A 27,691-nucleotide genomic window follows, 5' to 3' on the forward strand; every position below is an offset into this window, starting at 1 on the left:
TGGGATCCAAGACAAAGTTGAATCCAAAATTGATGCCGTGGCAGGAAGCAAAGGGAGGGGAGTTTCTGTGGCTCATTCCCATTGGGTTCCACAAGTCTCAGTTCCCGGAACCTCGCTTTCTGTGGAATAGAACCTTAGAGTGATACAGCACACAAAAAGGCCCTTCAGCCCAACCAGCCAATGCTGACCATGATGCCCTCTCAGCTAGTCTCAATTGCCCACATTTGGCCCATATCTCTCTAACCCTTTCCATCCATATAGAGCATAGAAAAACTACAGCACAAACAGGATAAGACATATACTTATCCAAATGCTTTTTAAAAAAATATTGCTATTGTACCCGCCTCAACAAGGCACGGCACGGTAGCACAGTGGGTTAGCACTGCTGCTTCACAGCTCCAGGGTCCTGGATTCGACTCCTGGCTCTGTCTGTGTGGAGTTTGCACATTCTCCTCGTGTCTGCATGGGTTTCCTCCAGATACTCCAGTTTCCTCTCACAGTCCAAAGGTGTGTGGGTTAGGTTGATTGGCCATGTTAAGAAATTGCCCCTTAGTGTCCAGGGATGTGTAGGTTAGAGGGGATTAGTGGGTATAACATGTAGGGATATGGCGGTTGGGCCTGGATGGGATTGTGTTTGGTGCAGACTCGATGGGCCGAAGGGCCTCTTCCTGCGCTGTAGGGTTCTATGATCTATGAACAACTTTCTCTGGCAGCTCATTCCATATACGCACTGCCCAAAATTACACACTGTGTAGATTAGTGATGTAGATTTGATTGTTGGAGGTGTGATGAAGAGGTTTGTAATCAATGGGGTGGTACAGTGGTTAGCACTGTTGCCTCACAACTGCAGGGACCCTGGTTCAATTCCCAGCTTGGGTCACTGTCTGTGGGAAGTCTGCACATTCTCTCCGTGTCTACGTAGGTTTCCTCCCACACTCCAAAGACGTATGGGTTAGGTTGATTGGCCATGCTAAATTGACCCTTAGGGAGAGTAGCAGGGTAAATATGAGGGATTATGGGAATAGGGTCTGGGTGGGACCGTTATTGGTGCAGACTCAATGGGCCGAATGGCCTCCTTGCGTGCTGTAGGGATTCTATGATTCTAATTGCTGTGTGGTTGATAATGAAGGAGAAAGATTTTTTTATTAATTCATGGGGCATAGGCACCACTGACTGGCCAGCATTTATTGCCCATCCCTAGTTGCCCTTATTCAGACGGCATTGAGAATCAACAATATTCCTGTGACTCTGGAGTCACATGTTGGCCAGACTGGGTAAGGACGGCAGATTTCCTTCCCTAATGGGACATTAGTGACCCAGATGGATTTTTCCAACAATTTTCAATGGTTTCAGTAGATTCTTAATTCCAGATTTTTTTATTGAATTCAAATTCCACCGTCTGCCCTGGTCGGGATTCGAACCCGGGTCCCCGGAACATTAGCTGAGTTTCTGGATTAATAGTCTGGTGATGATTCCACTGGGCCATCGCCTCTATTGGGCCTTGGGTAGAAAAATGGCAAATGGAGTTCATTCTACTCAGAGAGAAAAATACAGTAAAACAGGGAAATAGGAATCATAGTCTGGATTTTCCAGACTATGGAAAAGAGTGAAGTATGTTTGAGAAAGTTTATTGAGGGAAGGACATATAATCCATATAAGTAAGTAATTGGTTGGATGTTGAGAAGGGGGATTAGCAAGGTCAATACATGGGGGATAGAGCCTGGGTGGAGTGTTGTCAGTGTAGGTTCGATGGGCTGAATGGCCTCCTTCTGTCCTGTGGGGATTCTGTGATGCTAAGTGCAGGGGAACGGAGGAACATTGGATTTCCACAGATTCCTGAAGGTAGCTGGAGAGGTAGAACGCTGCGATTCGGAATACACTGAAAGAGTGGCTGGAATTCTCCAGCTCCAGCGGGATTATCCGATCCTGTCGATGGCGAACCCCCTGCCAAGGGGGGCAACTTCAGTGGGAACTCCTGATGACAGCAGCAGGACTGGAGGACCCCGCTGCCAGCAAACAGCGCACCCCCTCCATCCCCCAGGAAAACCCCTGAAGGGAGGCTGGAGAATCTCACGCAGAATGGGACAACTTGGAGATGATGCTGGGAGTGTATAAAATACTGGTGAGCGCACAGTTTGAGTACTGCATGGTGTCAAAGCATTATGGGATTGCGAGAGAAGAGAGACAGAGTGAGACAGAGTGAGAGAGAGAAAGATAGAGACACACACTCAGAGAGTGAATGAGAGAGAGAGAGATTGAGAGAATCAGTGAGGGAGAGAGAGAGACAGGGAGGGAGAGAGAAAGAGAGTGTGAGAGAGAGAGAATGAATGAGAGAAAGAGAGAGACAGAGACAGAAAGAGACAGAGAGTGTGAGAGAGAGAGAGACAGAGAGAGAGAATGTGAGGCACACAGAGAGAATGAATGAGAGAGAGAGTGAGACATTGAGAGAATGAGTGAGAGAAAGACAGAGAGAGAGAGACAGGCAGAGAGACAGAGACAGAGAGAGAGAAAGACAGAAATAGAAAGAGAGAGAGAGAGACAGAGAGAGAGAGAGACAGAGAGAGAGAGACAGAAATAGAAAGAGAGAGAGAGAGAGAGACAGGGACAGAGAGAGAGGGACAGAGGGAGAGGGACAGTGGTACGGTGGTTAGCACTGCTGCCTCACAGTGCCAGGGACTCAGGTTCGATTCCCGACTTGGGTCACTGTCTGTGCGGAGTCTGCGTGTTCTCCCCGTGTCTGCGTGGGTTTCCTCCGGGTGCTCCGATTTCCTCCCACACTCCGAAAGACGTGCAGATTAGGTGCATTGGCCATGCTAAATTGCCCTTTAGTGTCCCAGGATGTGTAGGTTAGAGGGATTAGCGCGGTAAATGTGTGGGCTTGTGGGAATAGGGCCTGGGGTGGGTCGGTGCAGACTCGATGGGCTGAGTGGCCTCCTCCTGCACTGTAGGGATTCCATGAGGAGATTTACAAAGAGGCTGCCTGAATAATTTTAACTTTGAGGAAAGATTGGATTGGCTGGACCAGAGGATGTGAAGATTGAATTGAAGAGTATAAAATGAGGGGGATAGAGTGGAGGTGGGGGTGGACTATTCTCCTCAGTTGAGGAAACCATAAGCAGTGGCGGGGGCCGGGGTGGGTGGATTTTGGTTAAGAGGCGTAACGCTCAGAGGGGGTCTGGGGGCAAATTCTTTTATCCGGAAGGTGGTGGAATTTTGGGTGGTGGATACAGAAACCTTCGTAACGCTTAAAACATACTGGAAATCTGAAGTGCTATAACCTATACAGCTATTGGCTAGGAGCCAGCGAGTGGGATTCTGCTGAGTGGCTACTGTCAGAAATGAGAGACCGAATGGCCTCGTTCCGTGGTTTCGAAGGCTGGGACTTTCCGATGTGGTGTGACCTGCGCTTCTCAGGAGAATCGAGAGCCCAGGGCGAGAAATCCATTCCACTGGGCCAGGAATCATCACTCTAATTCGGTGATTGTAGAGGGTGAATTTTAGTTTACTACTTGTTATTTTAATAATATTTTGTTTGCAATTTTAATAATCTGGGACTGTGGCTGGAGGGGAAAATGAAGGTCACGTGACCTGTTTTAAACTCCAATGCAGGCTGGGTGGTGTGACCGTTGAAGGTTGGCTGGGCTGGGAAGGAAAGGTAAGGTGTTGTCACTTGAGGACAATGGCAGAAGCACCTATGTTTACGGCAGCCAGACTGCCATCTCTCCAAAGTCACCAGAATAAAACCCCTCACCATGAAAGACAGTTATAAGTTACTAGGTCAGGAAGGAACTAAAGCATACCTTTGTGTTCTAGACAGTCATACTTTAAATGGTCCATTTACTTGTAAGATGTTGTCTCAAAGATAATGAATCACTAATTCTACCTGGATCCAAGGCTCATGTGATTCACAATGTCATGGAGCTCGGTTTTGAGAGGGGATGGGTTTCCAAGCTATTCCTGAAGCCTACAAACAGGAAGTCTACTAGAACCTGGGAGAGGTAGAGCAACTAGAGGCTGGTAGTCTCCATGGTCAACTGTGCAGGAATGCAGGTGAGAGCTCACGCTTGGATTGAAAGGCCTAAATTTAAAATGAAGCTGGAAGAGTTGCCTAACTTGAGTCAGAGGAAGAATCACCAGGATAAACCCTCACCATGAAAGGCAATTCTGAGGTTGGAACTTACCAGCTTGGAAAAGGAAATGAATGGAAATAAATCCTCGGGATCTAAGAATCACTTTGGATAAGGGGCCAGGAAAATTGAATGACTACTGAAGGGACAGTGTAAATTATACCTGTGAGGTGGGTTTTTGGTTGTGTTAAAGGTAAAAGGGAAAAGTTGTGTTCTGTAGAATAAGGTGCAAGTTACCCGTAATGTTTAGTCAAAAATGTTTTTAGTCTGTTTGTTACAGTAAAAGTCTTAAAATGTGAAATTCTGTAATATCATTCTTTCAGCTAAAAACTGTAATGTCAAATTTCTCTTTGTTTACAGTTACCAGCCTATAAGGGGATTGTAAAGTGGGGCTTTTATCTGTATGGATGGGGGAGGAGGGGAGAGATCACTCCATTGTAAAACCAAAGTATGGAGAGATAAATGAATAGACAAATGAAGAGTGTGACACTGATGACCAGACAGATTCATGGACAAACATCGAGAGCTGAGACCAGATAGAAAGAATGCAGAGGGTTGTGAGGTAGGCAGTGACAGACAAATAAAGACTTGTCCATACGGGAGTCAGAGTTGGCCTTTTGATGCTCTGGACGTTGCATCCTTGAAATTGCAGTGCACTAATTGCTGTTAATGATGTGACTGTGATCTCACTTCTTTCATTAGTGGGCGTGAGCTGGTTGTGCTCAACTCCTGGGGACAGAGTGTGTAGCTGGAGCTGTAGGAAAGAGCTTTCGCTCGAAGACATCCCTGAGGCTCATACTGAACTTATCAATAAAACAGGTACACACTCATACAGATAGGCAGATATGGACAGACACACATGGATAGACAGACACACACATGGACACTCAGACACAGACACATACACAGACAGGGACATGTGCGCAGACAGGGACATGCAAGGCAGACACACACACACAGACAGAAGGACACACACAGATAGATGGACACACGCACACACGCATAGACAGACAGACACACAGAGTTGGGCGGACATATAGACAGATGGACAGACTGACACACACAGACGGAAGGACACACACACAAATCATAGAATTATAGAATCTACAGTGCGGAAGGAGGCCATGTGGCCCATCGAGCCTGAACCAATCCATCCAGGCCCTACCCCCCGTAACCACATATATTTATCCTCTAATCCCCCCGACACTAAGGGTCAATTTAGCATGGCCAATCAACCTAACCCGCACATCTTTGGATTGTGGGAGGAAACCGGAGCACCTGGAGGAAACCCACGCAGACACGAGGAGAATGCGCAAACTCCACACAGACAGTGACCCGAGCCAGGAATTGAACCCGGGTCCCTGGCGCTGTGAGGCAGCAGTGCTAACCGCTGTATCACCGTGCCACCCACAGAGGTGGACACACAACAGACATATAGGCAGACAGACAGAGACAGATGGGCAGATACACAGACAGATGCAGACATACACACTGATGGTCACGTGCTGACAGACAATAGACAGACAGACAGACAGACAAATACACACACACACACAGACACACACACACAAACAGATGGACACACACAAACAGATGGACACACACAGACAGATGGACACACGCACGTAGATAGATACACATACGCAGACAGATAGATATAAACACGCCGACAGGTGAGACACACACGTAGATAGATACTCACACACAGACAGATGACGCACGTACACAGATAGATACACACACGCAGACAGATAGATACACACACGCACACAGATGGACACGCACAGCCTCAGTTTAACGCCTTCTCTGAAGGGCTACACCCCTCAGCAGTTTACTGAGGTGTCAGCCTGGATGCTGTGCTCAGTCACTGCAGTGGGACTGGAAGCTGTGACTCTGGGGGTGCCCACCAACCCAACCCGGGGTTCAGGAAGGGGGGTGGGAGGGAACGGGGGGGGTTGGTCTGTGACACTGCAGCTCATTGGTTACTATTCCCAGTCAAGTGTCTGTGAACGTGCCGTTCCCAGCCCAGGGCCAGACACTCAGACAGGTATCCGAATGTCACAACACTGCAGCAGGGGTCAGCGGAACCCCTTCGGGGGTCGGGGGGAGGGGGGGGTTCAGCAGGGGTTAGCGGAGTGCCTTCGGGGGTGGGGGGGAGGGGGGGTTCAGCAGGGGTCAGCGGAACCCCTTCGGGGGTGCGGGGGTGGGGGGGAGGGGGGGTTCAGCAGGGGTTAGCGGAGTGCCTTCGGGGGTGGGGGGGAGGGGGGGTTCAGCAGGGGTCAGCGGAGTGCCTTCGGGGGTGGGGGGAAGGGGCATTCAGCAGGGGTCAGTGGGGTGCCTTCGGGGGGGGAGGGCAGCACCTGGTTGGTTCTGCCTGCCCTGACCCAGGGCACTGAGGCCAATCCCGGCCCTCTGTGATAGGGGCTAACCCAGATTACAGCAGGTCCCCTGGCCTGTCTGAACAGGCCGCTGATGGGTCCTGAGCCCTCAGCCGTTGGGAGAACGCCTGCTCTTTACCACTTCTCCTTCGCTTCATTAACCCCAGCAAAGCTCAGACAGAAAATGGGAAGAACTGAAGGAGAACTTGTTTCCGCTGGCAGGCAGCCCAATGATCAGCGGACATGGGAGTGCGGTGAAGGAGAGAGAGTCCCTTACCCACTGTGTTCTGATCTGAAATTTACTGCAGAAAGCAAGATCAGAGAGGGAGCTGGAGAAATATACAAAAAGGAAACACAGAGCGATGGGGTCAAGCGAGTCTGATGGGATAACTCTTTCAAAGGAGCTAGCATGAATAGAAGGGGCCGAATGGCTTCCTCCGCGCTGTCAGATTAATGAAGGAGAGGAAATTAGATGGTGTTGATAAAAACAAAGTAAATAATTGACAGAAATGTAAGAATAAAGGAGAAGAAATCAGTTGCCTCATCTTAATGCAATAGGATTTAAAATAGTGAGCTCATTATGTAAATTAGGTTCTATGATATGCAGATGTAGTTACTTGAAAACTACGCTTCCCCCAATAACTTAAATAGAATCTTACCCTTATGAAATTCGGAGACTGATTATTATCTTATTAGTACTACTATTAATGATTAGGCTAATGACATCGAAATTATATATGTAAATTCTGCTACCCAGGAGATAGGCTAATATGGATCTTCTTGGTTTGTGAGCTGTTTCCTCGCTGTTCTCCAGCCTTTCCCCCTCCCCAGGAGGCACACAGTGCCTGCCAAAAGTATGCGTACTAGTTTGAGAGTACAATGGGCTCTGGCAGGAGTATGTCAGGGGGTGCTAAGCTATTGAAGAGAGTTAGTTCATGGATACACAGGCTTTGGGAATGACCGCACCCATCCATTCCCAAACCAACTCCAACCAGAGAGGGAACTGCCAGTGTTGATGTAACTCCCACCCACATTGCGGTGATGAGTGGGAACACATTCACCTCCAGGCAAACCGTGAAACATCGCCAGACCTCTCCAAGACACTTCATCGCAGCAATCACCCAACTTCGTCATCATAGAATCCCTACAGTGCAGAAAGAGGCCATTCGGCCCATCGAGCCTGCACTGACCACAATCCCACCCAGGCCCCACTCCTGCAACCCCACACATCTATCCTGCTAACCCCTGGAACCATTCTTGTAAACCTCTCCTGCGCTCTCTCCTTTGTGTTCACATCCTTCCTATAGTGTGGCGTCCAGAACTGTACACAATATTCCAGCTCAGCTCTTGTATAAGTTCAGCATAGCTTCTTTGCTCTTGTACTCTGTGCCCCAATTAATGAAGCCCAGGATACTGTATACTTTACTATCTGCTCTCTCCACCTGTCCTGCCATCTTCAATGATCTCTGCAAAAATACACCCAGCTCCCTCTGCCCCTGTCCCCTTTAAGAATTTTACCCCTTATTTTGTATTGTCTATGTTCTTCCTTCTAAAAATGCCCCACCTCATACTTCTCCACTTTGATCTTCACAGCCACCTACCTGCCCTCTCCACCAATTTATCCACGTCCTTTTGAAGTTCTGTACTGTCCTCACCACTGTCTACAACGCTTCCAAGTTTTGTATCATCTGCAAACTTTAAAATTGTCCCCTTCACACCAACATCTAGATCATGAATACATATCAGGAAAGGCAAGGATCCCCACACAGACCCCTGGAGATCCCCCTCTCACTCTTCTAAACTCAAATGAATATAATCCTAACCGACTTAGTCTCTCCTATGACAGACCTGCCATCCCAGGAATCAGCCTGGGAAACCTTCGCTGTGCTCCCTCTATAGCAAGGACAACCTTCCTCAGATAAGGACACCAAAACTGCACACAGTATTCCAGGTGTGGCCTCACCTCTATACAATTGCAAGTCCCCGGAAAGGTATCTATTTATGTGGAGTCTCTGGAGTGTGTAAGTCTTTAACTCAGTGACAGTGAAATCATAGAGTATCATAGAATCCTACAGTGCAGAAGGAGGCCATTCAGCCCATCGAGTCTGCACCAATTACAATCTCACCTATGTCCTATCCCTGAAACCCCACACATTGACCCCTCTAACCTCGGCATCCCGGGACACTAAGGGGCAATTTAGCATAGCCAATTCACCTAACCCTGCACATCTTTGAACTGTGGGACGAAACCGGAGCACCCAGAGGAAACCCATGCACACATGGGGAGAATGTGCAAACTCCACACAGACAGGGAAGCCGGGAATCGAATCTGAGAGACAGCAGCGCTAGCCACTGCGCTACTGTGCTGCCCCAGAAAGAAAGATGAATTTGTTCTAACTCAGGATGGTGAGTGTCTTGGAGGGGAACTTGCAGATGGTGGTGTTCCCATGTACCTGCGGCCTTGTCCTTCTAGATGATCACAGTCATGGGTTTGGAAGGTGCTGTCGAAGGAGCCTTGGTGAGTTGCTGCAATGCATCTTATAGATGGTGCACACGGCTGCTACTGTGCATGGGTTTGTGGATGTGTTGACAATCAAGCGGGGTTGCTTTGTCCTGGATGGTGTTGAGCTTCTTGAGTGTTGTTGGAGCTGCACTCATCCGGGCAAGTGGAGGGTATTCCATCACACTCCTGACTTATACCTTGTAGATGGTGGACAGGCTTTAGGGAGTCAGGAAGTGAGTTACTCTCTGCAGGATTCCCAGCCTCTGACCTGCTCTTTAGCTACAGTATTTATATGTCTAGTCCAGTTCAGTTTCTGCTCAAGGGTAACTTCTACTAATACCTCTGCAGCTTGTTCCAGACATTCACCACCATCTGTGTGAACAAAATGCCCCTCTGGACCCTTTTGTATCTCTCCCCTCTCACCTTAAACCTATGCCTTATAGTTTTAGACTCTCATACAGTTGGGAAAAGATATTGACTATCAAACTTATCCATGCCCTTCATTATTTTATAGATTTCTCTATAAGATCACACCTAAGCTTCCTACGCTCAAGGTAAAAAAGTCCAAGTCTATCCAGCCTCTCCTTATAAATCAAACTATCGCATCTCAGTAGCATCCTAGTAAATCTTTTCTGCACTCTTTCTAGTTTAATAATATCCTTTCTATGTAGGGTGACAAGAACTGTATACAGTATTCCAAGTGTGGCCTTACCAATGTCTTGTACAACTTCAACAAGACGTCCCAACTCCTGTATTCAATGTTCTGACCAATGAAACCAAGCATGCTGAATGCCTTCTTCACCACTCTGTCCACCTGTGACTCCACTTTCAAGGAGCTATGAACCTGTACCCCTAGATCTCTTTGTTCTGTAACTCACCCCAATGCCCTACCATTAACTGAGTAAATCCTAACCTGGCTCGATCTATCAAAATGCATCATCTCGCATTTATCTAAATTAAACTCCATCTGCCATTCATCAGCCCATTGGCCCAATTGATCAAGATCCCGTTGCAATCCTAGATAACTTTCTCCACTTTGCCAACAATCTTGGTGTCATCTGCAAATTTACTAATTGTGCCTCCGAAATTCTCATCCAAATCATTAAGGACCCAGCACTGATCCCAGAGCACATCGCTGGTCACAGGCCTCCAGTTTGAAAAAAAAACCTCTACAGCCCCCCCTCTGTCTTCTGTCATCAAGCCAATTCTGTATCCATTTGGCTACCTCACCCTGGATCCCATGAGATTTAATCTCATGCAACAACTTACCATGTGGTACCTTGTCAAAGGCCTTGCTAAAGTCCTTTATGTATTGGATATCCAATGGAATAGCAACAATTCACACAGCTTTGGGGGAAAGATGGAAGAGTGGGACTCAGTGAGTCACTCTGGCAGAGAGCTAGCATAGACAAGGCAGCCTGAATGGCCTCCTTCTGTGCTGTAACCATTCTATGATTCTGACTTTGACTCCAACCATTGCAGAGTATCCCAGTGATTCGCACTGACTCCAGTTTTGCTGTGGCTCCTTGATGCCACACTTGGCCAAATGATGTGAAGGGCAGCCACTCTCACCTCACTGACAATAATTAGTTATTCCAGCTCTGCTTCTTTATCACCTCCAGTGTCACAAGTGGCCCACTTCTGAGCTGGATCACTGGATTGACTGCTCTTTTACTGGACCCTGACTGACCGCCTCGGTATGGCCAGTATTTTGTCTGTTCATTTCCAGTATCCAGTTTCTGTTGTTTCTTTGTTGCCCCAATGAAGACAGGTAATTTTTTTTATAGAATCTCTGCAGTGCAGAAGGGGGCCATTCGGCCCATTGAGCCTGCACCAACTCTCCAACAGAGCATCTTATCCAACTCCACCAACCCTGTCCTATCCCTATAATCCCCATGCATTTACCCTGATAATCTCCCTTTGGACATCTTTGGGCAATTTACTATAGCCAATGCACCTAACTGCATGTCTTTCAGACTGTGAGAGGAAACTGCAATCCCATATATTTACCTTGCTAATTTAGCACGGCCAATCAACCTAACCCACACATCTTTGGGAGCGTGGGAAAAATTATGTGGAGATGCCGACGTTGGACTGGGGTAAACACAGTAAGAAGTCTGACAACACCAGGTTAAAGTCCAACCAATTTATTTGATAGTAAACTCACAAGCTTTCGGGGTTCGGGGATGAAGGGGCAAACCTCAAAAGCTTGTGAGTTTACTATCAAATAAATTGGTTGGACTTAAACCTGGCGTTGTCAGACTTCTTAATCTGGGAGGAAACCAGAGCGCCCGGAGGAAATCCATGCAGAAGAGTGTGCAGACTCCACACAGACAGAGACCCAAGCCGGGAATCGAACCCGAGTCCCTGGTGCTGTGAGACAGCAGTGCTAACCACTATGCCACCCCATGCACGGTGAGTAAACCATTCAGCCCACCTGCTCTATGCTGGCCTCGGGTGTTCCCCAGAGACTCCCCCCTAACCTTTCTATCTTCCTTGATCAGAATATCCTTCTATTTCATTCTTGACCCTGTCTTCCCCCAGCTTTCTCTGAAATGCATTGATGAAGCTTCACGTCAATCATTTGATGTGAATCCCACATTTTAAGCCGTAAAAAAGTCTCCCCCTGAATTCCCGGTTGGATTTATTTGTCAATATTTCAAGTTTAAGGCTTGCAGACTTCACGCCCGACCCATGTGTGACCATGTCTTTACATACAGGGGTGCAAGGGGAGGGTGTGGGTATCGAGGCAGACTGATTAGAAGGCTTATTTCTGTTCTCCAGCACAATCCCAGCTCCCTGTGGCATTTAAAATCCTCCCCTAACCTCACCACCCACCTTCCTGACTGCTCCGCCACCCCCAAGGCTGCCCATCCCTCCCCCATCATCACCCCATCTTCCCCAAAGACCCTAATATATTCCCCATAGTCACTCATCCCGTACACACCATGTAAAGCTCTCCGATTCCATGCAACACCAATGGATTGTGTTTTATATTCCTCCAAAGTAAACCCCACACCATCTAATAAAAGCCTCCATGCCATTGGTGCGAGAAAAATTGCGTGTGAAAAATTCCTCGTAATACTTGTAATCCTATTGGCTTGCGTCAACAATCCAAAAATCACACCAAAGAAACAATCTGTTATTACTATTTCTTGAAACTGGCACTCATTCTCAGATGAATGGAACAGCTGATGTGCTGAAACCCAACAGCACTTGAACATCAGCCAAGTGTTTAGAATGGCACAGCTGTGCAAACAATACTCTGTGAAATGAGGTGCTGCTTTCAAATTCAAAGCAGGATGCTTGCCAATCACTGTAAGAGAGAAGGTGGTTGGGTGTTTTTAAGTGCCAAAACCAAGTCTTTTTCCAGCCAGAACCATTTAAATCACAGTAGAAAAGATGGCAGCACAGGCTGACAGGATATTTTGTAACAGTTTTCACTGCATTGTGATGCTTTCTCCATTGGAAACATGCTATAATGCAAATATGCAGGACTGGTCAATGTAAGGGCTTAACTTACCTTTAAGGACGGAGCTCCATAATGAAACACTACATTAAAAACTACATTGTAGTAGAGAACTGAACAGTGAGGTTTGAGAGTGCAAAAATACTTTACACTTACCTTTCAGAGTATTCCAGCAGGATTTCCATTTTCTTCACAAATTCTCAAACCTTTTATGCTTTTAATAGACCCAAAACCCCAAACGAAAATGGCACATGGGAAAAACTCTGACTTTGCCCCCCATTAGAACCCGAACTCATTGGGCGCAGGTCCCTTATTTGTACACCAGGCATCCCTAACCCACGAGAAATGTCAGAGAAAAAAGGCACACATCCAGGGATGCAGAGGAAAATCGGAGTTCCCGTCTCCTGTATAACTATGCCTCTTAGCTACAACATAGGGGTGCAGGGTGGCACAGTGGTTATCACTGCTGCCTCACAGTGCCAGGGACCTGGGTTCCTGGTCTGGGTCACAAACAGTGTGGAGAATGTGCAAATTCATCCTCCCACTCATATATACCCACCCCACCCATGCATACACACCCAGTCATACACACCCATCCCACTCATACACACGTCCCACCCCACCCATACATACCCACACACACCCAACCATTCAAACCGCTCCCCCCCCCCAACCCAACACACACACACACACACACACACACACACACACACACACACACACACACACACACACACACACACACACACACACACACTCAGTGACAGATCTGGAAATGCAAATAAAGAGTGCAGGGATGTTGAGAATTAGATTGTGAAGTGCTGCATGGTAATGGAGCTGTGCTTCAGGAGGAAGAGGAGGCCCTGGTTATTAACAAGCCGCCAGTGTTGTTGGAGAGATTTAACCCACGTCGCTCACTGTCTCCTGGTCTCTGTCACAGGGACCTCCCTCCCACTGATTCTCACCGAACACAGCCTCTGCTTCCAAGGTGATTGTCTGAGGGCACATTGACCCCTCCACCCGGCACTGAGCTCTCCGTGTGTGGATCTCAGCACGTGCAGGAGGTATCTCAGCGGCCAGCACTCTAGACTCGGGATCAGCAGGTGGTGGATTCAAATCCCACTCCAGACATTTGAGCAGCTAATCCAGCCCGGAACTGGGGTGGGGTGGGCGGGTGGGGAGGGGGGGAATGGGCAGAACTGAGCGGAACGATCAGAAACATCAGGAATGTGGGGATAGAGCAGGGAAGTGGGATGCACTGGATTGCTCAACAGAGTCAGTATGTACACAATGGGCCAACTGTCCTCTGTACTGTTACCGATGAGATGTTTAACTCTGGGCTGGTCCTTGTCAATCCATAGAATCCCCACAGTGCAGAAAGAGGCCATTCAGCCCATCGAGTCTGCACTGACCACAATCCCACCTATCCCCGTAACAGCAAGTATTTACTCTGCTAATCCCCTTGATACTCAGAGGCAATTTACCATGGCCAATGCACCTAACCCGCACATCTTTGGAGTGCGGGAGGAAATCGGACCACTGGAGGAAATCCATGGGGAGAACGTGCAGACTCCGTACAGACGGTGACCTGAGCCAGGAATCGAACCTGCGTCCCTGGCGCTGTGAGGCAGCAGCGCTAACAACTGTGCCATCATGCCAATTGTGAGAGGATTGGTGTGTGGCATCAGAGAGAAGGAGCAAGAGAGGGAGATGCCGAGGAGATGATTAATGTGTTGGGGGGAGGGGGAGATTGTCCCTTTTCTAAGGGCAACACAAAGAGGAAGATCACTTAGCTTGAGGGACCAATCGGGAGCGAGAGCGGGTAATCATCTCAGGGGATGGAGTCCTGTCTTTGGCAGAAGTGAGGCTGAAGGCTTCTAGAAGATATGTAGATATGTAGGGCAGCACATTAGCACAGTGGTTAGCACTGCTGCTTCACAGGTCCAGGGTCCTGGGTTTGATTCCTGGCTCGGGTCACTGCCTGTGTGGAGTTTGCACATTCTCCTCGTGTCTGCGTGGGCTTCCTCCGGGTGCTCCGGTTTCCTCCCACAGTCCAAAGATGTGCGGGTTAGGTTGATTGGCCATGCTAAGAAATTGCCCCTTAATGTCCAGGGATGTGTAGGTTAGAGGGATTAGTGGGTATAATATGTTGGGAAAAGGGGGCTAGCGCCTGGGTGGGATTGTGGTTGGTGCAGACTCAATGGGCCAAAGGGCCTCTCTCTGCGCTGTAGGGTTCTATGATGCAAAGCAGCTGATGGTCTGCTCCAGGAGAGCTGGGATAGTGGTCAGGCGGAGTGAGGGGAGGGGGGGTGTTGAGGCTGGGAGCCTCTGTACAATTTTTCCCTGAATATTAAACACCCTTTGAGTTCCTGAGATGAGTGAGCGTGCGGCATTACGATGGGGAAGAACTTTTCTTCCTTTAGGCCCACAAGCTGTGCTGGGTAAATATTTAAACGCTGCAAATGGCCACCGCTGCCTCTCTACAGCTACCGGCTTTCCCGAACCTCGGGAATCTCAGCCGACAAATCAACTGACGGATGGAGCCTCGTTCGTGGGAATAAACGGGTCTTTTTCCGAGTGGTCAGCAATGACTGGTGGGAGACCGCAAGGATCAGAGCCGAGGCTCCGACTAGTCACAGTATCTGGATAAACGAGGGAACCGAATGTTACATTTCCATTTCCAAGTTTGCCGAGAACACAAAACTGAGAATAGTGAGGAGGCTTCAAGGTGGTCTAGACTATGAGTGAGTGGGCAAAGGCATGGCAGATACAGTACAATGCAGCTGAATGTGAAGTTGTACTCTCCAGTGTGGAAAACAGAAAGCAAGCTTATTACTGATTTGGTGAGATATTGGGAAGTACGGATGCACAAAGGCATCTGGGTGTCCTTGTCCAGCAGTCGATGAAAGCGAAGAGGAAGGTACAGCTCACAAGCAGGAAGACAAATGGCATGTTGGCCTTCATTGCAAGGGGCTTTGAGAAGCAGGAATGTTTTAATGCAGTAGAACAAAGAACAGAGACACAGGACTTATAGCCTAGTACTTCACGTCGTTAGTGTACGCTTAAACTGGACCATCTGATGGGCAACACGACAGCTCAGTGACTATCGCTGATTGCTGTGCAGACACATGGATTTGGGCCGGTGTCTGTGGGAGTTTGCGCATTCTCCCCGTGCTTGCGTGGGTTTTCTCCGGGTGCTCCAGTTTCCTCCCACACCCCAAAGATGTGCTATTAGGCTGATTGGTGTAACAAATTGTCCCTAAATTAATCTCCCCTCAATGTGGAGTGCCATAAGCATAGACAAGGGTCATGGGTGGAGGGGGGACTCATAATGTTAAAATGGCGGCGTGGACTCATTGGGCCGAAGGGCCTGTTTCCCGTGCTGTGTTGTTCTTTGTTCTTACTCTTAATCTGTTACCCATCCCTAATTGCCCCTTGGTGGTGAGCTGCCTTCTTGGACCCACTGCAGTCCTTCTGGTGTAGGTACACCCACAGTGCTGTTAGGGAGGGAGTTCCAGGATTTCGACCCAGCGACAGTGAAGGTACGGCCGATATATTTCCAATTGAGGTGATGCTGTCAGCACACCCCTGATGTCCTTACCCTTTGAGAGTGTTTGCAAAGTGCCAATGAACCCCTGGCTTGTGCACTGTGTGCACAATATGGACCCTAATCCGCATCTTGGGGGAAAACCCAGGAAAGCATCCGCGAAACAGAAGCTGAATATTCCCGTAACGTGAATCTAACTGCCGTGGATGCTGGAAATCCAAATAAACCCAACCATTGGATGTTCTTGGAAGAACTTCCATTTAAACCCACCAGTGAGCGAACCCTGCCAGGAGTGGTTAACTGGGGGGTGACGCTGCGGGAGGGGGGACACCGCAGAAGGTGGGGATGGGGGGGGGGGGGGGGGGGTGAGGGAGGGGGGGGGGCATGGGAGGGGGTGCACAGGAGGAGGGAAAGTGCAGGAGGTGGGGTCACTGCAGGAGTGGGGGACAGTGTGGGGGGCACAGTGCAGGAGGGGGGGACAGTGCCGGGGGGGAACAGTGTGGGAGGGGGGGACAGTGCGGGAGGGGACAGTGTGGAGGGGGGACAGTGCAGGAGAGGAGGGACAGTACGGGATGGGGGGACCATGCGGGAAGGGGTACAGTGTGGGAGGGGGGGACATTGTGGGAGGGGGGGACAGTGTGGGAAGGGGTACAGTGTGGGAGGGGGGGACAGTGTGGGAGAGGGGGGACAGTGTGGGAAGGGGTACAGTGTGGGAGGGGGGGACAGTGTGGGAGAGGGGGGACAGTGTGGGAAGGGGAACAGTGTGGGAGGGGGTACAGTGTGGGAGAGGGGGGACAGTGTGGGAGAGGGGGGACAGTGTGGGAGAGGGGGGACAGTGTGGGGGAGGGGGGACAGTGTGGGGGAGGGGGGACAGTGTGGGAAGGGGGACAGTGTGGGAGGGGGGACAGTGTGGGAGAGGGGGGACAGTGTGGGAAGGGGAACAGTGTGGGAGGGGGTACAGTGTGGGAGAGGGCGGACAGTGTGGGAGAGGGGGGACAGTGTGGGAGAGGGGGGACAGTGTGGGAGAGGGGGGACAGTGTGGGAGAGGGGGGACAGTGTGGGGGAGGGGGGACAGTGTGGGAAGGGGGACAGTGTGGGAGAGGGGGACAGTGTGGGAGAGGGGGGACAGTGTGGGAAGGGGTACAGTGTGGGAGAGGGGGGACAGTGTGGGAGAGGGGGACAGTGTGGGAGAGGGGGGACAGTGTGGGGGAGGGGGGACATTGTGGGAGGGGGGGACAGTGTGGGAAGGGGTACAGTGTGGGAGAGGGGGGACAGTGTGGGAAGGGGGACAGTGTGGGAGAGGGGGGACAGTGTGGGGGAGGGGGGACAGTGTGGGGAAGGGGGGACAGTGTGGGAGAGGGGGGACAGTGTGGGGGAGGGGGGACAGTGCGGGAGAGGGGGGGACAGTGTGGGGGAGGGGGGACAGTGTTGGGGGGGGGACAGTGTTGGGGGGGGGACAGTGTTGGGGGGGGACAGTGTGGGAGAGGGGGGGACAGTGTGGAGGGGGGGACAGTGCGGGAGTGGGGGGACAGTGCGGGAGAGGGGGGACAGTGTGGAGGGGGGGACAGTGCGGGAGAGGGGGGACAGTGTGGAGGGGGGGACAGTGCGGGAGTTGGGGGACAGTGCGGGAGTGGGGGGACAGTGCGGGAGAGGGGGGACAGTGTGGGGGAGGGGGACAGTGCGGGAGAGGGGGGACAGTGCGGGAGAGGGGGGACAGTGTGGGAGTGGGGGGACAGTGTGGAGGGGGGGACAGTGCGGGAGTGGGGGGACAGTGCGGGAGAGGGGGGACAGTGTGGAGGGGGGGACAGTGCGGGAGAGGGGGGACAGTGTGGAGGGGGGGACAGTGCGGGAGTTGGGGGACAGTGTGGGAGAGGGGGGACAGTGCGGGGGGGGGGGACAGTGTGGAGGGGGGGACACTGTGGAGGTGGGGGAGGAATGCTGTGTGGGAAGGATGCTGGGGAGGGGGGACACTGCGGGAAGAGTGCCTTGGCGAGGGGGGTAACACTGCGGGGGGGGGGCACACTGCAGGGTGTAACTCGAAGCTGTGGTGGTGTTTTGTAGACCTGTTCCTCTCTGGATTGGAACGGTCACTCCCACGAGTGACTCACCTCTCTCGGACAGGAGCTGCCCCCCACCCCCCGCCCCCCCCCAGCGATGCTCCCTGGATCTGAATGATCTGTAACGTCTCTCCCACCCCCACCTCCCCTTTCCACCTCTGCCAAAAAACCAACGTCACTGGGGGTGAAGAATGATCATCACTTTCAGCCTCCACGATACCAAATTTATTTAATTACCCGGGAGTTCAGTTCAGCTCCATCACCCAATTTGATGGCAATGCGACTTAATAACTTCCTCCCAGCCATCGTGCTGCTGAGTCAGAGGCCGCGGGTTCAAATCCCACTCCGGATACTCTGGCCGGGGAACGGGAGCTGACAGACCGACACATCATCTCTCCTCTGCTCTCCCGCTGGGCGGGAGCTGCCCTCAGCCACTTCCATTCCCATCTCTCCACTCTCATTGCTCCCTCTTCCTGCATCATCACCTCTGGTGTCCCCCTGAGATCCATTCTTGCACCCGGGCCCTCCCCACCTCCTGTTTCTCTCCTACTCACTACCCCTCAGCAACACCACAGTGTTAGGGTTCACGTGCACTGTGCCTCACCGCTAACTCTCTCCCGCCTCCTCCACTCGTACCAACGGATCAGCTGCTTTTCATCGAAGATCACAGAACCCCTACAGTGCAGAAGGAGGCCATTCAGCCCATCAAGGCTGCGCTGACCCTGGCCCCATCCCTGTAGCCCCATTCCCTTACCCACTAATCCCCTTGACACTGAGGGGCAATTTTGTTTGTGTGGCCAACTCACCTAACATCCAGCCCCGGATAACCAGGAATTTCCTCCAATTTAATGTTAGGAAGTTTGAAACCAGCGCCTTCAGTCTGAACAGCAGGTTTTGCTCCCCAGTTCCTGGCTCCATTCCCTCTCCTTATCTGTCAGAGGCTTTTATCGTGCATGACCTCAAACTGATATCTGGCCTAGTGCGTGTTTTCCAATCACATGGAAGGATGTGGAAGCTATTGAGAGGGTGCAGAGGAGATTTACAAGGATGTTGCCTGGATTGGGAGGCATGCCTTATGAGGATAGGTTGAGGGAGCTCGGTCTCTTCTCCCTGGAGAGACGAAGGATGAGAGGCGACCTGATAGAGGTTTATAAGGTGTTGAGAGGAATAGATAGGGTGGATTCTCGGAGGCTATTTCCCAGGGCTGAAATGGTCGCTACGAGAGGACACAGGTTTAAGGTGCTGGGGAGCAGGTACAGAGGAGATGTCAGGGGTAAGTTTTTCACTCAGAGGGTGGTGAGTGAGTGGAATCGGCTGCCGTCGGTGGTGGTAGAGGCGAACTCGCTGGGGTCTTTTAAGAGACTTCTGGATGAGTACATGGGATCTAATGGGATTGGGAGTTACAGATAGTTCTATGACCTGGTAGGTAGGGATATGATCGGCGCAATTTGTGGGCCGAAGGGCCTGTTTGTGCTGTAGTGTTCTATGTTCTATGTTCACATCTCCGCACCTTCACTAAAATGGCCCATTGCCACCGGATTCCTGCCTCAGCTCCGCTGCTACTGAAGCATTCAGTCATTGTCACTATTCTAACTCACTCACAGAATCCTACTGTGCAGAAGAGGCCCTTCAGCCCATCGAATCTGCACTGACACGTGAAATGCCCTGACCTGCCCATCTAATCCCACTTGCCGGCACTTGGCCCACAGCCCTGAATGTTACGGTGGGCCAAGTGCTCACCCAGATACTTTTTAAAGGATGTGAGGCATCCGCCCTCCCCCACCCTCCCAGGCAGCGCATTCCAGACCCTCACCACCCTCTGGGTAAAAATGTTTTTCCTCAAATCCCCCCCTAAACCTCCCATCCCTCACTTTTAATTTGTGTCCCCTCGTAACTGACCCTTCAACTCAGGGGAACAGCTGCTCCCTGTCCCTGTCCCTCATAATCTTGAACACCTCGATCAGGTCTCAGCCTTCTCTGCTCCAGAGAAAACAACCCAATCCCATCCAACCTCTCTTCATAAATTAAATATTCCATCCCAGGCAGCATCCCGGTGAATCTCCTCTGGATCCTGTCCTGACCGACTCCTGACCAACCTTCCATATTCTACCCTGCAACACTCTCTAACCTGCGCCCTCGCTCACACCAAGGGGTTGAGTTTCTGTTCCCGCCCCTGTTAATGGGGTTTCCTGTCCCCTGTGCCACCTCCCCCTTTTCCCCCCATGATGTGGGGGGTCGACAGGATCAATAGATTTCTGCCCCCCCTCCACCGCTGGCAGGAACAGCCAGAACGCTCCATCCCAAATCTCCATCACTCTGGCACCTTCTGACCTGGTCAAGCATCACTTTGATACTCTCCTCATTTCTGAACCCCTCCACAGTCTCACCCTCTCCCCTCTCTCTGGAACCTCCTCCACACCTTTCTCAGGAATCTCTGCTCATCTATTTCCGCTCTCTTACACGTTCCCGATTTGAATCCAGCAACGGCAGCCATTCCTTCAGTTGCCGGGTCCCCGAGCTCCGGAATTCTCTCACTAAACCTCTCCCCCTCACTTTACTCATTCGAAACCTCTCACTTTGACCTACCTTTAGATATTGTGTTCATTTTGCTTTACAGTGCTGCCTGTGTGCTTTTATTTTGCCATTGTTTAAGCTAAGGCCTGGTCTCCTAGGAACATAAGAAATAGGAGCAGGAGTAGGCCATCTAGCCCCTCGAGCCTGCCCCGCCATTCAATAAGATCATGGCCGATCTGAAGTGGATCAGTTCCACTTTCCCACTTTCTCCCCATAACCCTTAATTCCCCTGTCTGTCAGAAACCTATCTACCCGTGTCTTAAATACATTTAGCGAGGCAGCCTCCACCACTTCAATGGGCAGAGAATTCCAGAGATTCACCACCCTTTGATCTAACTGGATATGGGACAGGCTCGAGGGGCTGAATGGCCTCCTCCTGCTCCTCCATGAAGAAGCCTCACTAAAAAAAACTGTCAGGGATTTCTTAGGCTGCAAACCAAGCAAAAAACAGAAGACTGGGCGCCAGCTTTAATAAACACAGGCCCAGAAACACCAATAAACACAGGCCAAGAAACACCGATAAACACAGGCCCAGAAACACCGATAAACACAGGCCCAAAAACACCAATAAACACAGGCCCAGAAACACCAATAAACACAGGCCAAGAAACACCGATAAACACAGGCCCAGAAACACCGATAAACACAGGCCCAGAAACACCAATAAACACAGGCCCAGAAACACCGATAAACACAGGCCCAGAAACACCGATAAACACAGGCCCACAAACACCAATAAACACAGGCCCAGAAACACCAATAAACACAGGCCCAGAAATGCTGATAAACACAGGCCCACAAACACCAATAAACACAGGCCCAGAAATACTGATAAACACAAGCCCGGGAACACCAATAAACACAGGCCCAGAAACAATGATAGCTCACTGCAGCTGGAGCTCCGTCTCCCAGAGGTAAAGATAATGAATGAGACTGAGTGGGACAAATACTCAGCGTGATTCAATTGCAGTTCCTGTTTTCTTCCCTGCGCAGTGCAGACTCAATGGGCTGAAGGGCCTCTCCTGCCCTGTAGTATTCTGTGATTCTGTGATGTGGGGTCGCCAACAAGGGCAGCATTTGTTGCCCATTCCTAATTGCCCTTCAACTGAGTGACCTGCTGGGCCATTTCAGAGGGCAGAGTCAACAATTCTTTACAGCGTTTGCATAACGGTCCGAGGACAAAACCCTTCTAAACCCCGTGACCTCTCCCATTGAGAAAGACAAGGGCAGCTGATTCCTGGGGACACCACCACCTGGAGGTTCCCAAGCAAGTCACTCTCCGTCCTGACTTGGAAATATATCGGCTGTTCCTTCACTGTCGCTGGATCAAAATCCTGGAACTCCCTCACTAACAGCACTGTGGATGTACCTACACCAAATGAACTGCAGCGGTTCAAGAAGATGGCTCACCACCACCTTCTCAAGGGCAATGGCTGGCACCGTGGCACAGTGGTTTGCACGACCCGGGTTCAATTCCCGGCTTGGGTATCTGTGCGGAGTTTGCACGTTCTCCCCATGTCTGCCTGGGTTTTCTCTGGGTGCTCCAGTTTCCCCCCACAAGACATGCTGGTTAGGTGCATTGACCATGCTAAATTCTCCCTCAGTGTACCCAAACACGTGGCAGAGTGTGGAACATAGAACATAGAACATTACAGTGCAGAACAGGCCCTTCGGCCCACGATGTTGCGCCGACCAGCATTTTAAAAAAAAAACAACACTCACCCACTAATCTAAACCAATCCCTTTCCATCCATAAACCTATCCATAGATCTCTTAAACGCCCCCAAACTAGGCGCATTTACAACTGCAGCTGGCAGGGCATTCCAGTCCCTCACCACCCTCTGGGTAAAGAACCTACCCCTGACATCCGTCCTATAACTACCCCCCCTTAATTTAAAGCCATGCCCCCTCGTGCTAGCTTTCTCCATACTAGGAAAAAGGCTATCACTATCCACCCTGTCTAAACCTCTAATCATCTTATATGTTTCAATAAGGTCCCCTCTTAGCCGCCTTCTTTCCAGCGAAAACAACCCCAAATCCCTCAGTCTCTCCTCATAGGACCTCCCCTCCATACCAGGCAACATCCTGGTAAACCTCCTCTGCACCCTCTCCAATGCCTCCACATCCTTCCTGTAATGTGGGGACCAGAACTGCACACAGTACTCCAAGTGCGGCCGCACCAGAGTTGTGTACAGTTAAAGACTAGGAGACTAGTCTCCTAGGAGACTAGGAGATTTTCACAGTAACTTCATTGCAGCGTTAATGTAAGCTTTACTTGTGACTAATAAATAAATTTTAAATTGGGCAATTGATGCTGGCCAGCCAGCAACACCCGTATCCCAGGAAAGAATGACATTGCTGTGGGTCTGGAGTCACATGTAGGCCAGACCAGGTAAGGATGGCAGATTTCCTTTCCTAAAAGAAGATTGCAGAGAACAATCCATGGTAGTTTCATGGTCACTGTTACACAGACTGGAATTCAATAGCCCTGCCACTCCTGCCAGCAGGAGTGGGGAATTTGGCACTCAGCTGAAGCTTCATTCATTGCTCAAGGATTGGATAATTCCAGCCACGGACAAGATTGGAGAAGCCTGGCCAAGCTTTCAATTCCAAACAGAATCACGGAATTTCAATTCAATCTGAACCTGTGGCTTTAGCCCAGTTGGGTCTCGGGATTACTAGATTACTGGATTACTAGGGAAGGAAAGTATGCAGTAAATGGTAGACCCCTTAGAAATATTAGCGTACAGAGGGATCTAGGCGTGCAGATCCACAGTTCCCTGAAGGTGGCAACTCAGGTGGATATGGTGGCTAAGAAGGCGAATGGCATGCTGGCCTTCATCGATCAGGGTATAGGATTTGGAAAATCAGCTGTATAAGACTTTGGTTAGGCCACATTTGGAGTATTGTGTACAACTCTGGTCTCCACACTACCGGAAGGATGTTGATGCATTGGAAAGGGTGCTGGAGAGATTTACCAGGATTGGAGGATATGGACCGTGATAAAAGGTTGAACGAACTTGGATTGTTTCCATTGGAGGATGAGGGAGGGAAACCTGATAGAGGTTGACAAGATTCTGACAGGCTTGGATAGAGTGGATAGTCAGAGTCTTTCTCGCAGGGTCGAAGGATCGATTACTCGGGGGACATCGGTTGAGAGTGAGAGGGGGAACGTTTAAGAGATGTAAGGGGCAGGTTTTTCGCACAGAGGGTGGTGAATGTCTGGAACGCGCTGCCGGGGGAGGTGGGGGAGGCAGATTCTGTAACAATTAAGAGGCATCTGGGTAGATACATGAATTGGCAGGAATAGAGGGATATGGAGCACATAGAGGGAAGAAAATATTAGATTAGAGAGGCTGTGTTGACACAGTTTGATGGGCCATCGAGTCTCTCCCTGTGCGGTACTGTTCCTTATTCCAGCGACATTCCCACTAAACCACTCTCTTGCCCCATTACAGAGGGTACATTCCATTATCTCATGCTGGATAGAATCGTAAATACAGAAACACAGTGTGCAACTGCAAGGGGATTCACACTAAAAGACCATCTGCAAACAGGTAAATAAATCGTGGAGGGGCTGAAACTCAGACACGATGTGTGGGATCTTCCGGCTGTGTGTGCCTGAATCCGGGAAATCTGGCCCCGAGGTTGATGGAACTCCCTCACTAACAGCACTGTGGGTGTACCTGCACTGCAGCGGTTCAAGAAGGTAGCCCACCACCACCTTCTCAGGAGCAATGGCTGGCACGGTGGCACAGCGGGTTCACACTGCTGCCTCACAGCAGCAGGGATCCGGGTTCGATTCCCGGCTTGGGTGACTGTCTGTGTGGAGTTTGCACATTCCCCCCGTGTCTGCCTGGGTTTTCTCCGGGTGCTCCGGTTTCCTCCCACAAGACGTGCTGGTTAAGGATGCATTGACCGTGCTAAATTCTCCCTCAGTGTACCCAAACAAGCGGCCCCGTCCCGCCTGCTGCCATTCCCGTGGCGGGAACATCCCACCCAATGTCCGTGACGCATTTTCTGAAATCCTGTGGATGGGTCAGGGTGACGTATAAATGCAAGTGTGGTCTGTCTTCTGTTACAGTGGCGTTACCATGGGGACAGACGCTGTCCCGCCCACTGAACAACGAAGGACGTCAGCGGGGCAAAGCGTGCTGAACCGAGAGTAATGAATGTAACTTCAGTAAGTCGCAATACTCCGGGGCCCTGGGGCTGCGATTAGGATCCTCTTGAAAGCACTAATATCATCTCAGGATTGAAAAGCTTGCTGCACAGATTGGCAAACAGGGATATGAGAATCAAACCTGTAAGCTGTTCCTCCATTATGTACATAGAACATAGAACGTTCCAGCGCAGTACAGGCCCTTCGGCCCTCGATGTTGTGCCGACCAGTGGAACCAATCTAATGGCCCTCTAACCTAAACTATTCCAATGTTATCCATATGCCTATCCACTGACCATTCGAACGCCCTTAAAGTTGGCGAGTCCACAACTGCTGCAGGCAGGGCATTCCACGCCCTTACTACCCTCTGAGTAAAGAACCTCCCTCTGACATCCGTCCTATAATTATCACCCCTCAATTTAAAGCTATGTCCCCTCGTGTTAGCCATCACCATCCGAGGAAAAAGGCTCTCACTGTCCACTCTATCTAACCCTCTGATCATCTTGTATGCCTCAATTAGGTCACCTCGTAACCTTCTTCTCTCTAATGGAAATAACCTCAAGTCCCTCAGCCTTTCCTGATAAGACCTTCCCACCATACCAGGCAACATCCTGGTAAACCTCCTCTGTACCCTTTCCAATGCCTCCACATCTTTCTTATAATGCGGCGACCAGAACTGTATGCAATACTCCAAGTGCGGCCTCACTAGAGTTTTGTACAGTTGTAACAAGACCTCACAGCTCTGAAATTCAATCCCTCTACCAATAAAAGCTAACACACCGTACGCCTTCTTAACAACCTTATCAACCTGGGTGCCAACTTTCAGGGATCTATGCACATGCACACCGAGATCTCTCTGCTCATCGACACTACTAAGAGTCCTTCCATTAGCCCTATATTCTGTACTCCTGTTACTCTTACCAAAGTGAATCACCTCACACTTTTCCGCATTAAACTCCATCTGCCACCTCTCGGCCCAGCTCTGCAGCTTATCTATGTCCGTCTGCAAAACTGTAACATCCATCCTCACTGTCTACAACTCCTCCGACTTTGGTGTTGTCAGCAAATTTACTAACCCATCCTTCTACGCCCTCATCTAGGTCATTTATAAAAATGACAAACAGCAGTGGCCCCAAAACAGATCCTTGAGGCACACCACTTGTAACTGTGACTAGTTGTGACTAGTATAACTGTCATTCCTCTGAAGCTGTCAGCAAAGTTTATTTTCTCCTGTCGAGAAAGGACAAATGTAAACACAGCCTTTCTTACCTGGACATGTTCATCTCTGTCTGAGGTCTGCGAGCCTTCTCTAAGCCCAGTTTGGTGAAAATACCAATGAGCACCATAATGGCCACCACACCGCAGATGATATAGACAATCATGTTGGTCTTATCCTTTGCAGGGTCTTCGATGGTGTCGTCTACTTTGACGGGGGGCTTGCCGGTGTTTGCCCAGTTGGGCGTGTCGTAGTTGGTACAGGTGCTCTGATCCAAGCGGTCATGCTTAAACTCACAGCAGAAGCGGTAGCCACATGTCCCACAGCAGTACAGGTAGGTGCCCGCGTTGCAGTTGAACGGGGGGTCCCACTGCCCCATCACGTCATAGTAGCCTCGACACCTGTCCGAATTCAGGGGGGTCTCCGTTGCGCCCGGCAAGGGGGCGACCTTGGTGCCATTGTCGGTATGTGCCAGGGCTCCTTCCACCTTCTCCACCTTGTCGCTGTGCGCCCGGGCCCAGATCAGCACCTGCCCCGTCAGGAAGTAACCCCAGACACCTATCGCCAAGTGGAACTCCATTGGGGTTGGCTTCCGTCAAACCTCGGCGCGGCGGGATTGGTCGCAGGCGGCGTCCGGCCAGAGGGACTCCCCGTGAAGGTTGGGGCTGGAGTGCACTCGGCCGGGCTTTTGGCCACGGAGAAGAGAGGCAGCCACGCGCAACTCCGAGAGACAGTCCGACATGGAAACCCAGCCCCCTGGAGTCACTTTTCCCGAGACGTGCGTGTGTGAGGAACCATGGACCAGTGCCAACCCTCCGGAACTGCTGTGAGCTGGAGAGAGAGAGATGGTAAATCACATCAGTGGGTGAACTCTGTAGGAATCAGGACAGGGAGCAATAACAATTCATTGCCATTTGCAATGAACACAATGCCATTAACGCAGCATTACTCAGAGCACACCAGCACCCTTCCTCCATTATTTTGTTAAAAGCTATTCCTGTCATGCAATCAGGCTTCTATTTTTAATGTGTTCTTTGTGTTGTAGCATTTCACCTCCCCATGTCCCCTCTCCTTATTAACATGCTCTTATCCTTCAAGAACTGAGTGCCACTGGCAGGCATTCCCTCACAGCACTGCTTATTGTCAGTGTTTTCATATTAAAATACACGGAATGGGCAGAATCAGGCCATTCGGCCCAACTGCTCCATGCTAGCCCTTACGCTCCACTCAAGCCTCCCAACGCTTCCTGTCCCTGCCCCCCCTCATCTTCCCCCGAAATAATTTTCACTCGTCGCCTCAGTGAGTTTCCACATGAGAGTCACAGAAGTCTCCAGCACAGGAAAGGCCCTTCGGCCCATCGCATCTGTACAGTCGCCAAGTTATTCTAATCCCACTTCCCAGCACTTGGTCCAAAGCCTTATAGTATCCTACAGTGCAGGAGGAGGTCATTCAGCCCATCGAGTCTGCATTGACCACAACCCCACCCAGGCCCTGTCCTCATTAACGCCATGCACTGACCCTGACACTAAAGGGCAATTTAGCACGGCCAGTCAGCCTTGTATACCTTGGCATCGCAAGTTCAGGTCTAAATACTTCTTCAATGTTGTGAGGGTCTCTGCCTCCTTTCAAACAGTGAGTTCCTGACTGCCCCCCCCACC

General features: G+C 50.5%; 1 protein-coding gene across 1 annotated transcript in view; it reads right to left on the minus strand.

Annotated features, from left to right (window-relative positions):
- The window catches only part of LOC145361671 (protein shisa-9-like), a 95,470-nt gene extending 68,724 nt beyond the window's left edge, over positions 1 to 26,746 (minus strand). Inside the window, exon 1 of the mRNA XM_080217565.1 lies at positions 26,087 to 26,746. Coding sequence (XP_080073691.1) covers positions 26,087 to 26,613 — 527 coding nt within the window. The 5' untranslated portion in view covers positions 26,614 to 26,746. The remainder of the gene's footprint in view (positions 1 to 26,086) is intronic.
- Between the last annotated feature and the right edge of the window lie 945 nt (positions 26,747 to 27,691).

Source organism: Carcharhinus amblyrhynchos, chromosome 35 (genome assembly GCF_965287045.1).
Source record: "Carcharhinus amblyrhynchos chromosome 35, sCarAmb.v2.hapA, whole genome shotgun sequence".
Lineage (NCBI taxonomy): Eukaryota > Metazoa > Chordata > Chondrichthyes > Carcharhiniformes > Carcharhinidae > Carcharhinus > Carcharhinus amblyrhynchos.